At 32.7% G+C, this 13025-nt stretch overlaps 2 protein-coding genes across 2 annotated transcripts; one reads left to right on the top strand and one right to left on the bottom strand.

Annotated features, from left to right (window-relative positions):
- Window positions 1–233: 233 nt before the first annotated feature.
- Window positions 234–3046, top strand: LOC149905810 (methylosome protein WDR77-like). Its single transcript, XM_090105187.1, has 6 exons — window positions 234–359; window positions 439–608; window positions 715–888; window positions 1105–1273; window positions 2530–2701; window positions 2820–3046. The coding sequence occupies exons 1-6, from the start codon at window positions 248–250 to the stop codon at window positions 3016–3018; spliced, it is 996 nt and encodes a 331-aa protein (XP_089961313.1). The 5' UTR covers window positions 234–247; the 3' UTR covers window positions 3019–3046.
- A 338-nt stretch (window positions 3047–3384) lies between these two features.
- On the bottom strand, window positions 3385–9286 carry Tdc2 (Tyrosine decarboxylase 2). The gene is made up of 10 exons (XM_090105186.1): window positions 8731–9286; window positions 6892–6943; window positions 6280–6350; window positions 5728–5964; window positions 4765–5304; window positions 4454–4643; window positions 4310–4374; window positions 4008–4225; window positions 3693–3776; window positions 3385–3551 (listed from the first exon to the last, which is right to left on the bottom strand). Exons 1-10 carry the CDS (start codon window positions 9043–9045, stop codon window positions 3440–3442), a joined length of 1884 nt encoding a protein of 627 aa, XP_089961312.1. The 5' UTR covers window positions 9046–9286; the 3' UTR covers window positions 3385–3439.
- Between the last annotated feature and the right edge of the window lie 3739 nt (window positions 9287–13025).

Below are 13025 nucleotides of genomic sequence, written 5' to 3'. Positions count from 1 at the left end.
TATACCGGCATGCCGGATGATGAATGTACCGCTTTATATCAGCAATGAATTTGATAATCGTCGTATTAAGTCGTATTACGTATACAAAATGACAGCTGTTAACGAGTGTAAACAACAAAGTTGGTTCTAACCTAACAATATCATTTTCATGTTCTATCTATTATTTATAAAAATAGTTGATTATTTAGTACAAAAGAGATTTTATCATCATCTTAAATAAAATACTCTAAAATACAAATATTATACGATGGATAATAGTAACAAAATCATCCCACCACATCTAAATGCTGAAATATATAGAAAGGAAACCACAGGAACATGCACTCAATCATACTTGGATTTTGTCCGCACTCACAAAGGTAAAATGCTAAAATAATATTGTGTTGTGTATTAAATTGGTCATTAAAGGCCTTTTAAAATGTAAATATTATTCTGTAGATGGGTCCATATTAGTGGGATGTTCAGAACTAACCGGGCGATACTGGAATGGAGGAGCCTTAGTTTATCAAAGTAATGACGAAAATAAAAGCCCTAAAGGCAGCTCGAAAAGACATATTAGTTTAACAAGCAGTATTGCAGATGGTTGTTTCACTGAAAGTTCAAATAAGGTAGGGTAAACATTTATTCACATTTGTAATGCAATAAATTGTTTGTAAAACTCACTGTTTCTGTTCATACCAATTCTTAATTCATAGTATATTTATACCTTTGAAGGTTATATTATGTGATGATACTGGTGCCATTCGTATTTGGTCGAGAAATGATGATGCATGGAAAGTGTGGAATGAAGAAATATTGGTAGCAGAACATGATTCTGCAATACTAGCCATAGAGTGTCTTGAGCCTGAGAAATCATACATTACTGCTGGTGGAGATGGGCATGTAAAGGTAAGTGTCAGCTTTGTCTGAAAATTAAACATAATTTTGCTTGATACAAATGGTTAAATTTAATTTTTTCATGTCATATAATAATATTTTTTTTCATTTCATTCATTCATTTCATTTAATTTCAATATTTTACATAACTTAATTTATAGGTATTTTTGTATTTGTGTAAATCCAGACCAAAAATATACCATTTTTTATTTATTGTGAATTTTTTAGGTATGGGATGCTAGTGAAAATATGTTATGTATAAGGAATTATAATCTTGCCCATAGCATGCCAATACACGGTATATCAGTTAAGCCGATGTCACAGTCCCACTTTGTGACGGGCTCGCTTGACTGCTTTATTTCATTATGGGATGAACACACAGACAAACCTGTTTATGGTAAGAACTTGAATATATTTTGTATAAATTATAGTCTATTTGTATTGGCCGAATATTAAGAGCAACTAAGGTATTTGTAATTTCATAATTACAGTTTAATAATCACACTTGTATGAATGTGTCGTTGTTTGGTAGAAATTAGGGATGTAACGATACCGATACCGATACCGATATATCGGCCGATATATCGGCAAACCGATATATCGGTATCGCCGATAATAAATCAACCGATACCGATATTTTTTTATTAAATTCTTTCTTTTCTTTTATGTTTTTGCATTGTATTCATTCATATTGTTTTATTTCTGTTTCTGTAATAGTGTTAAGGAAGAGCGGAACCTCCTGACACAAGCATTTTATTTGCTTACTAGGAGTGTTCCAATCACAAATTTGTTTATGTAAAGGAAAGAAATAAATAATTTTGAATTTTTTTTTATTTTTAACGTGATAACGTTTTTAAAATCGTTTTAGTCGGGTGACATGTTCATAAACTTGTGTCACACCAAAACCTCACGAGCGCGATCGCAGGTATAACGAGAGAGAGACGGACCGATCTCCCGTTTCATCTCGAGCGCTGCCACTGCATTATGTTATCACGTAAACATCTCGATCGTAAACCTACTTTACAAACAACCAATTTTTTTGATATCAAATAATTCAAAAATCCGCGCCTAATGAACGATGCGGGAGGCCGCCCGCGCGTGCGCACTTTGTTTTCTGAAAAAACTCTACCAATATAGTAAACTTTTATTAGGTACTGATTGTATGTGTATTACTTAAAGTTTAACTGACTTCGTAAAAATAATAATACTAAAATAAATGGTTTTGTTGTTTTTTGATTTGGCATTTTTATTTAAAAGAATACGATTAACAGTTGTCTCTGTTAAATGTTGGTAACTTTTTATGCATAATTCACTATTTATTTTTCTACCAAGCCATCGATATCGGTATCGGTATCGGTATCGCCGATACATTACTACAAATATCGGTATCGGTATCGTATCGGCAAAATCATGTATCGTTACATCCCTAGTAGAAATATTATGACCATTTTTATAATAGTAATCAACATATTATACATATATGAAAAAAGAGTGGTTACAAAATTATAACCATTCCAACAAGGAAAATATTTTGGGAAGGCAAGCTGAGTCTATATATTTTTTACTTAGTGTCAGCTGACTATTTTGTTATTTAAGTATGTATTTTATAAATTGAAAATTAAAATATGTACTCATATTTCCTTTTTATTTCAGATGTAATTGAGAATAACTGTGGAATCCGTTGCTTACAATGGATTGAAGAGAACAAAATTATATTTGGTGATGAAGCAGGGGTCTTGGCTTTAGTTGATGTACGGAATTCTGATAATGTAATAAAATTATGTGAATTTCCTGCAGCAGTTCATCGTATTGCATTTAATCCTGAGTGAGTATTTATATGATTTATTCATAAACAGACAAACAGACTATCCAGAATTTACCCTGTGTATGTTGCCCTCTTGAAAAATTAATACGCTATAAACTAATTTTAAAACAATTTGCAGGAGAAACAATGTTGCTGTGTGCTGTGATAACAGAAAAGTTACAGTGTTCAACATAGAAAATGATAAACCAAAGGTGATACATGAAAACACAGAACACTCTAATTTTGTTAGAGGAGTAGCCTGGGATCAACAGGATTCAAATGTTCTGCACACTGTGAGCTGGGATGGTGAATTAAAACAATGTACTGTTAATAAATAATTTAGGCTATTGTTTGTAATAAAATATTCCCACCATCTGATTGTTTTTTTTTTTTATTTCCATTGTCTTATCCATTGTACATATATTTCAAAAGTTATTTTGTAATTATTTTTTTAAACTTGTAGAATTTTTTTTACGATTTTGAATTATTCTAATGTTCATAATTTTCTTTAAATTACTAGAAATGTTTTTACGCTTTTAGATTATTTTGGTGAAGAATAAGATTTTTTTTTATACTTTTAATCTGGTTCGGATATGGACCTACGAAACGGACTAAGTTACATTTTTAATGCTTCATTTTAGCAAATGATAGGAAATTTTATTCCGAACTGGATTACAGAAATAAAAATCAATTTTAATGCTGGGAAAGGATATTTTATTTGAGATAAATTGTTAATTATATGAGTAAAGCATAGACGAGTTAATTGTTTGAGGGGGAAGGAGCCCTCCTCTCAGGAGACACGCACGGAGAGGAGCCGCGCCGGCCGTGGTTGGGACTTTTCAAGCGCACCATCGTATCCAAATGACGAAATCTGGAAAAAATTATTAACGTTACAATGGCTGGAACGGGTTTGGGTTCCACGGGGTCGGGTTTTGCTACATTATACATAGGAGAGCAATATTCTATTCATTCATACCGGGACAACGAAGGACATAAAAAAAAGTTTATTCACCTCAACGGCAAGTCGTTACTAGCGTCATGATCCACGCTTTGGAAGAAGAATGCTAGAGGCCAACTTATCCAAGATGACTGCTTCCTAAAAGCAAAAAAAAAATATTAGTTTATTTCATATTTTCGTTAAAATTTTCTTTATATTTATTATTTATTTGTATCACATGTAGTAGCTAACAATTAACACTTCACAATAAGTTTAGACATAATTATAACTTTTTTTTATTACATAAGTAACTAATTAGGTAAGGTTTCTAATTTTTGAAATTTTATTTAATGAGCCAACGGTTGAAGGTTATGAAAATATTATAATTACGGAGTAGACGGCACGAGTTGGGCAGAGCCAGCATCTGATGGCGTGTCCGGTGTGGCCGGGGCCATTGGTGGTGGAGTACAAGGGGTGGTGGGGACCGGAGGTGGCGTCTTGTTGATCGCCGGGTTGTAGATCTTCGGGTCACTGACCATGCGGACGAAGAACGAGCGCTTGTGGGCCAGCGCAGCGCGATTGCGACGAGCGCGCTCCTCGTTGAGATCCTGCAAACATTATTAATAGATTATGTAATGAAAAGAGCAGTATAAAATAAAGTATAATGCTTTAAGATTACATGAAAAACTAACCCTTTCTTTGTCAGGGCCTTCCAATAACTCAGTAGCGAAGTCGCTTATAATGTCCCAGGCTATTTCTGTAAGAATGAATTAGGATTCAGTGATTTCGAGTGTTATGGATTCTTTTAAATAAATATTTATCCAAGCATGAAATACCTATATCTTCCCGAGTTGCATGTTGGTACACAACGCAAAAACGTATGACGAAATGATCTCGAACAGATGCTGGTACCATGTGGATTTTTCCGGAGGCATTAATGTTGGTTAACAATTTCTTGTTAAGCTCATCTACTTGTTCAGAAGTTTCATCTGGACCACCTATTAGACGGAAGCATACTAATCCTAGCTGCAAAGTTATTAATAATTAAATTTTAAAATATCAAATACCTACCTAACGAAATGAAAACAGTTGAATTATTATGAACTTTAGTTGTCGTACCTACAGAAATTTTTTTAACTTAGGTTACCTTGACTTGATTGCAGACTTCAAATCTTTCATCTTTCTTAACAAGTTTTTCAAAATATTTAGCGAGTTCACAATGACGTCGCACATATTTCTGTAGGCCTATAATACCATAGCTCCTTAACATGAACCATAGCTTCAGAGATCTGAATCGCCGACTCAGAGGTACTCCCCAATGCCGATAGTCGATTGCAGTATGGTCGTAGCAATGTTGCAGGTATAAAGGGTCCACAACTAGGGCAGATGTTAGTAAGTAACGATTTGTCACCCAAAGCAGTGAACAATCAAAACTAGTCAACATGAATTTATTAGGGTTTGTATTAAATGAATCTGCGTATTCTACTCCAGCAAGGTGATATTTGTGCTCGGGGCAAAGAAAAGCACTGCCAGCATATGCAGCATCAATATGTAGCCAGACACTAGGAAATTTTCGTACTACGGGTCCGATTTCCGGGAGATTATCGAAGGAACAGCATGATGTTGTTCCTAATGTAGTGCTGACGAAAAACGGAACTAAACCAGCTTCCTCATCTTCCTCCATAGCCTGAAATTGACGAATACTAGATTACTAGCCTACATGTTACACATTCGAATTATAATTACAAAACATAAATAGATTTAAATATTAAAATACCCCAATAAAATAATATATAATTCAGTACTTTGACGGAATGGTTTTATCCGTGGAACATTTCAGGAATTTGAGACAAAGTCATTAGGGGCGGGGAAGAGACGCCTTAGCGCCGGTACAACGCCTGGCACTTTTCAATTACCGCTCGATTATTTGACCCGCTATGCCATGACCTACTGCGGAAATTCATTAACTCATCTCCACCTATTAAACCGTTTCCAACAAATTAGTGGACGGAGATAGGCATACAACAAAAAAAAAACAAGCTATAGGTGGATATTGTTTACAAAATTAAGAGACAATTTTTCCTGTACCGAAAAATATAAAATTACACACCTCTTTTAAAATTTCGCCCCTCAAGCATCCGTGTTCATCGGGTTGTAAAATTCGCAGTTTTACAAAGCAAATCATAGCTGCCTTTTCGACACATGAATGAGCCTCTTTAGAACAATACGCTATTAGCTTGGATAGCAAAAGCCCCTCGTCGACCGAAGGGAATTGGTGCTTCAGGCGTTTGATAGCCGCGGCTCGCGCGGCAAGCATTGACACAAGAACACTTTCGCTCGCTGAACCCTATAAAGGTTAATTGATAAGTGAATAGTAGAACATTATGTATTTAAATACTCTTTGAATAGCTTTATACAGTTTGTACATGTCAGTCAATTATTATTATTATTTTTAATAAAATGATATATAAATAACATAGATTTACATTTTCCCAAAAAAAAAAACTCCAACTCCATAGCAAATACAATAAGCATATTAAAATTCTCCAGTTTCTTCATAAATCTTATATATATACGCATTAGTTATAGTCCACTGGAGTAAAATGAGCTCCATTCAAATTGTGCGGAATGCCCCATAACAATTAAAATGTAGTAAACCTACCTCGATCACACCACCACCCTTACTTCCTTCCTCTAATGCTAAAAATGCCGGAGGTAATCCAATCGCCTTTCCTTTAAAAATATTTTATATTATAATATCTATGTATTATGTACCTAACTATAAATATGTATCTAGATAAATATTTTCCTAAAACGTTTAACTATAATAACTGTGTTAAGGGTCTCTATAAAATAAGGGTACTTTTTTCGAAGATAAATATGCAGTCATAATATGGGAAACTGAAATCACTTCTTATTATTAGAGCTAATATTGCTTATATTAAAATAACGCCTGATAAATAAGTATAGGTATATCTACCCACTTAAAAGGTCGGTCTTGCCTTTGTTTTATCGTGTAACATTAGCTTTGTCTAACAATCTTCCATTTAGGCAATTATTTAAATCAACAAGTTATTTTTATCTCAAGAGCCAAGTTTCCTTCGACTCATATCGTATTTAAAGCCACATTTTTTGATATACTAAATGATATTATCATAAATAATAATGGTCGAGGACCCATAATAATTATGGGATATAGAGTTATTTTTCACTTGCGTTTACTGTCAATTGAAAATTTAAAACAAAAATATAAAGTCTTCTGAATTTTACCTACCCATCCAATCTAACATAATGATCTCCAACTCCGTGCATGCAGGACTCGCAGCCTAAAAATATATTATAATTTTAGAGGTTGAAAAGGAGGTTCAACAGCATTATGAACGCCAGTTCCGTTGTTGGGATGAGCATTGGCCAGTGGGATCAACCAAAATATAACGTAAAGGTAGTTTTTATAAAAAAATAAATCGACTTATAATATTTCAGTCAAATATTTCATTTACCGCATTGATGCAAATAACTTTTTAGTTTGGCTTTAAAATAGGCAATAGACATCCCGATTACCTACTTTATCCTATATAGAGCATAGTTATACAATATTATCTTACCATACATCTTTATAGTCTTAGAGCATTAATAATGCATAATGCTCTAAGTTTATAGTATGTACAGTTTACTGGCGTTTAGATATATTATGTACCTACTACCTACTTATATTCACAGTAGATGTCATTAATTTAAACAATGTCATTTGACCAATTTGAAGTTTAAAGAACCCTGGAAGAGCTGGTTATTAGTTTTTATTCAATTTTTGATACTTCTCAAGACTCAACCCATCAACGGATCTGCAGCTGACGCTCACAACGCTTAATATTATGATACACCTGGATACACCTCTGTGAAGTGAACAATAATTATACAAGTTTACAGCCGGGAAGAAATGATTGACGAAATTTGCGTCTTACTTGCGAGCTATAACGATTTCTAGAGCAATCACGCGAAAATTATTATACATTTCAAATTTCGTAATTTTATCCTGTTGCCTGTTTAACTAGGTTACTTATATATTATAATCACGAGAAATGCGGGAGATAATATATGTATAGGAAATATAAGTACAATAAAAAACATTCTAACTTAGTACCTTTATGTATCTTTAATCTTTATCCTTCATGAATTCGATGATGTTTTAAAATAGAGAAAAAAGAGTGAAACGTATTGTTTGACCTAAATATACCACCGTCAGCAACAGAAATAGTGCATGTAAATAATTTACGTTAGTAGTTAATCACTTTGCAATCAATACTCAATAACGTTGCACCGATATGCCTTTTCTGGTTTTCTATTCACACAAATTAGAATTAAATTAGTATTAACTTTTAAATTCGTAAGCTTTATGTAGCTTACATGGCTTACGAATTTAAAATTTAATACTTATTCAAAATGTAAGTATTTCTTATATTTTGTTGTGAAAATTGTAAAAGTAGGTAATTATTTCATAATCATCGGTGTGTTTAAACATCTTATGGAGGAATAAATAAAAGATACATGAACATTATGAGAGCTAGAGCTATGTAAAAATAAATCGATGTTTGTTCAACACGAAATTTTTTGTTTTTAATCTAATCAAAAAATGTGTTAGTAAAATATAATTAATGTTATATCCTAAAAATAAAAAGATCTTTAGCGTTTTTTGTCTAAAAACACTAAAAAAAATTTCAGAACATAAGATTTATTTTATTGTATTTAACTACAATAAGTAAGTTTGAAGCGTACGTTTTTGTGCAAACTATAATAAATCCATAGTCCATACAGAACAAGCTATTTCTCTGCAATGAATCCAATTCCAACTGTTATTATTCTCACGTATTATATTAAACTATTTATTTTATACTAACGACTACAATAGTTTGATGTTTCAATTGTCGATTGTCGTTAATTCACAAAAACAAATGAGTCTCGATTTTAAATTTACTCGAATCGTTTATTTATATAATTTACTTTTACCTAAACGATGTGTGCAAAGTTATGCTTGTAAAAAATTAACAAATTGTAGAGCGTCAATTTCATCATAATCGAAAATTACATCTATGAATTAATTTAAAGCACTACCTACCCACGAAAATCCAATGCATCCAATACCGGCTGAAAGCATGTCTCCGAGAATTGAAGGATATGCATTCCCTGATGGGAAATATGCATGAAATCGGGGATGTTGCCAATGGGTAACACCGGGCATGATCTTGTTCTCTACATCATTCATAACGTCGTCCCACGACTCGGGGTGGTAGGGCGCTTCGGCGGGCAAAGCATCTCGAAGGTATCCAGGTTCCACTGAAGGGGTAACTCGTCGTGTTCGCAACGTATTCATATACGTGCAGATGTAATCCACCATCTCTTTTCCCCTAACACGAAACTCCTCAGTATCCATGATTGTTTTCACTACTCGCTTTAACGGTTACTTTAAAACAGACCGCTATATAAGGTGGTCTTCATGAAACAAAGTGATGGTGTTACCGGCGTGACGTCCACCGACTGACTTGAGGACCAGCGGCAGAACTAAGGGTGGTCTGAAGCAGTGTGATAGAGCGGGGTATAAGACGCGGGGGAGTCGAGTTAAACTGCGCACATGTACTGAGTAGAAGCGATTAGCGATTATTTGTATTCACAGTTATTTGGCTATGTTCTGCAATTAATAATGTCGGTAATGATTTTGATTTTATGCAGTAGGTACAGAATGGGTAATCAAACACAAATATTCTTACGAACTTATTTAGTTAAATCTAAAATTATTTTTAAAGTTTATTTTATAGGCAACTAAGTTAAGCAGTGTCAGTATGAACTATGAACATAATATTTTTGCAATCTGTTACTTTTACACGAGCAAAATATTCATTGACGATGGAGAGTCTTTTAAATTCTTGAAAATAAATAATATCTTAATGGTGCTGAATCAAAATAATTTTTTTTCTTGTTGCTTGTACGAAGAGGTAATTTTATAAGGTTTATTTCAATATACTTAATTGAACTCTTCTACAGCCTTATACCTACATATTTTAAGATTAATTCGGTTCCATCGTTGACAGCGAAGTAGGTATAAAGTCATAAAACAATAGAATTAACTTTTTCAATTAATAATAAATATATTAAAATTCAAAGACTGAAGTAGGTATACCTATAATGAATATTCAGAATAGTACTTATGACTATAAAGGGTCTGGGTATCCTTTATTGCTCATTTAATGACTTCGTTTTTGAGGTTTCGTATTTGAATATGTACTTTTAACCTAATAAAATTTTCAAGAAATGAGGTAGTGAAGTTATTTTAAAGGTTTGTTAAGCCTGTGAGAGCGATCATGAAGTAAAGTACGTCCTCCCTCTCCTTATATAGGTAATTATTGTGCTTTCTGCTTCTATACAAAAAAAAGTTATAAATTAGAAGTACATAGGTGGAAGTAGTAGAAGTGGTAGAAGTAGGTGGAGTTGATACCTAGTTTATCGCTACATTGAAAAAAATATTTATATTAGTTTTCTTTTTACTCTATGAAACAAATATAACAACCCAATTCGTGTGTCTTTCGTATTTTCTTTTGTTTCATTTTATCTGAGAATTTCAGGGATAAACAATATTTACATAAAATCTATAAATTAATAAGGTCTGCTATTTTTGAAGGATTTAAAAAATATACATATTAAACAGTAGGATTCGAACCCGTGTCCATCGCCTTGCCGTAGAAAGCTTATACCACTGACACTCAACAATTATATTTTTTACTGAATTTATTGTAGGTACTTTAAAGCTTTTATAACAGCTGTCTTCTTATAAAAACTATACAGTAAAGACCTCGATTTTTTAAACTTCCACCTTGAGAGAAAAGAAAGTTTCTAAATATGATATTCATCGTACTTTATCGGTCGTTACTGAAAACCAGTGTTGCAGAAACTTCCTCTGTAACAAATGCTGATGTGGGGACTATTTTGGCATCGTTGCATGTTCTTGCTGTTTCTTGTTCGGAGCAATGATGTTATATTATGTAGGTATATTTATTTTAACTTTTCTCTGATATGGACAATGATCGAAATAGTGCTAAAATTACATTTCAAAGCCAATTATATTAAACGTACATTATAATTATCAATTATGTACCTATTCTATCACCACAATAAGACCTACCGCTCCAGAAAGGCCAGTTTCAATCTACACTAATATTATTTAGTGGAAGGTACCTAAAGTTAGTAAGTTTATGTGTTTGTTTTTAGGAAGTGGTCTCTATAATTTTGAATATTATTAGGTAATAATTTATATCTATTTTTTTCATGACTACTCAATCATTGCGTGATTTTAATCATGTGACATTTACTATATGAAAGAAGTGTTTGTTGCTCGAGACTACTGTAGAGGGCGCGAAATTGCCGGGTTCAACTATAGGTATCAAATAAAGAGACACCAGGGGACTTATGCAGGTAGGGTGTCACTGGAATTCAAATAATTTGCATCAAGGAAAACACAGGAATTTTAGAGGGTTAAGCCTGCAGGAAGTAATGATTTTACCTTTTATAAAGAAAATAATGAAACAGTTTACCAACAGATAGAAAATAATGAAGATAATTAAAAAATAAAATACATTATTTAAATTGCTAAAGACTGGTTCTTACTCTAATGACCAATGGAATATGTTTTTCGAAAAATTATACCTACTTACCTCAGATTTCAGGATAGTTAAGTATATTAATTCCTAAATCCTAATTAAGTATATAAATAGGTACTTTACGAGAAAATATATCAAATTAGGTTATCATAATAGTTACCTCAGTACGCGAGTCCGACTCGCACTTGGCCGGTTTATTTTCGTTCCAAATTCTTAAAAAAAATCATAGAGAAATTGCGAAATTGTCCAAAATGTGTTGTACTGTAGGTATATTTATTTACCAAACATATTATGTAGGTACCCAAGTTACCTATTAACCTGCCTGAGAAGTGTGCCTGATTTAGTAAAAGCTCATTTTCACACTGTTTGTATGCATTTCCTGAGAACATTTACTATGGTAATGTTTATTTTTTTTACACCATATGAAAGTAGAGATTTCAATGAATAAAAGGCTCCCCAAGTTTTTGAAAAAAGCTGATATTTTGACGGGTGACTTTTCGATTGAAAATTAGGTTGTTTTTTGGTATTAATTCAAAATAAGGCGAAAAAATAAATATTTTCAATCAAATAAATTACAGTGTATTTGGGACATTATAAAGTAAGTTTCCACCAAATTTCGTAGAAAAAAAATTAATTTTGAATTAGATAAAAATAAAAAACCAAAAACTTGGTTTTTTGAATTTTTCACCTAAATTTTAAGGTTATGTAAAAAAATTGTAAATACAACAGTTGTTGATCTTTTTATTACCTACAACTTTGCCATTGAACTTTTTTCCGTAGAACTTGTAGTTTTGTCGGAAATCGAGAGAAACCATTTTTTTCTCTTAAAAGCTCCCCCCTCTCACTTCCCGAACTCGGATTGACCATAATTTATTTTTCCTTTTATTTTCATCATATTCTCCTCCTTTTCTAATGGGTTTCATCCGACTGCTTTTTTTTTTTGTTTCAAAAATTATCTACTCTAGTCTATTTAAGGAGTTTTTTTATGAAAGTTTATCTATCAAACAGTCATACATATTTTAAAAGTCAATGGCAGAATTTATATATACATAGATTAAATCTTCGAACGCCGAAGGGAGGCGCGGGTGTCATCTGAACGCCGGGTAGTCGCCTCTCTGGAACGCGCATTCTTCCCTGCCTCTGAATACCAATGGCATATTATTATGTGAGATCTCCACTTCTATTGTGCAATATACATCTACCGACCGACTTCATTGACATCTTATTTGCTTGAAAGTCGAGTCACGTTTCCAGACGAATTATTCGATAATTCGTTTCAAACACATGATTATATTACGACGCGTAAGATGCTCAATGATATATTTAAAAGGGAAATGTTATTTGGGTCACAAAGGAAAATAATAGGAAAACAAGATTGGATTAATTCTTATAGAAAGTACTGCCTGCGTCACAGTAGATATTATCATAAAACAAGAATGTCGATTGTAGGTACCCTTCAACTATAAGAGATTGTAGCTAGAAATACAACCAAATTATATTTAGGTAGTTAGATATTGAATAACCTGCGAAAATTTTTGATAGAACAATTACACACTTACGCTATAAATACGGATTGATAAAACTTGGTCTCTACGATAAACGTAAAAAATTACCTACCTAACTAGGTACTAAGTTTTGAATTACTACTGGATATTGAAAAGATTCTAATTAAGACACCTTTAAATAATTTATTCATTATAATATTATTTATGATAAGAAACTAATGAGTTCATGACTAAAATCCTACCTACCCTAGAGTGCA

Source organism: Colias eurytheme, chromosome 9, assembly GCF_061535395.1.
Source record: "Colias eurytheme isolate Ceu_HAF_F1 chromosome 9, ilColEury1 Martin Lab GWU primary, whole genome shotgun sequence".
Taxonomy (NCBI): domain Eukaryota; kingdom Metazoa; phylum Arthropoda; class Insecta; order Lepidoptera; family Pieridae; genus Colias; species Colias eurytheme.
This window is presented reverse-complemented; position numbering and strand designations above follow the sequence as displayed.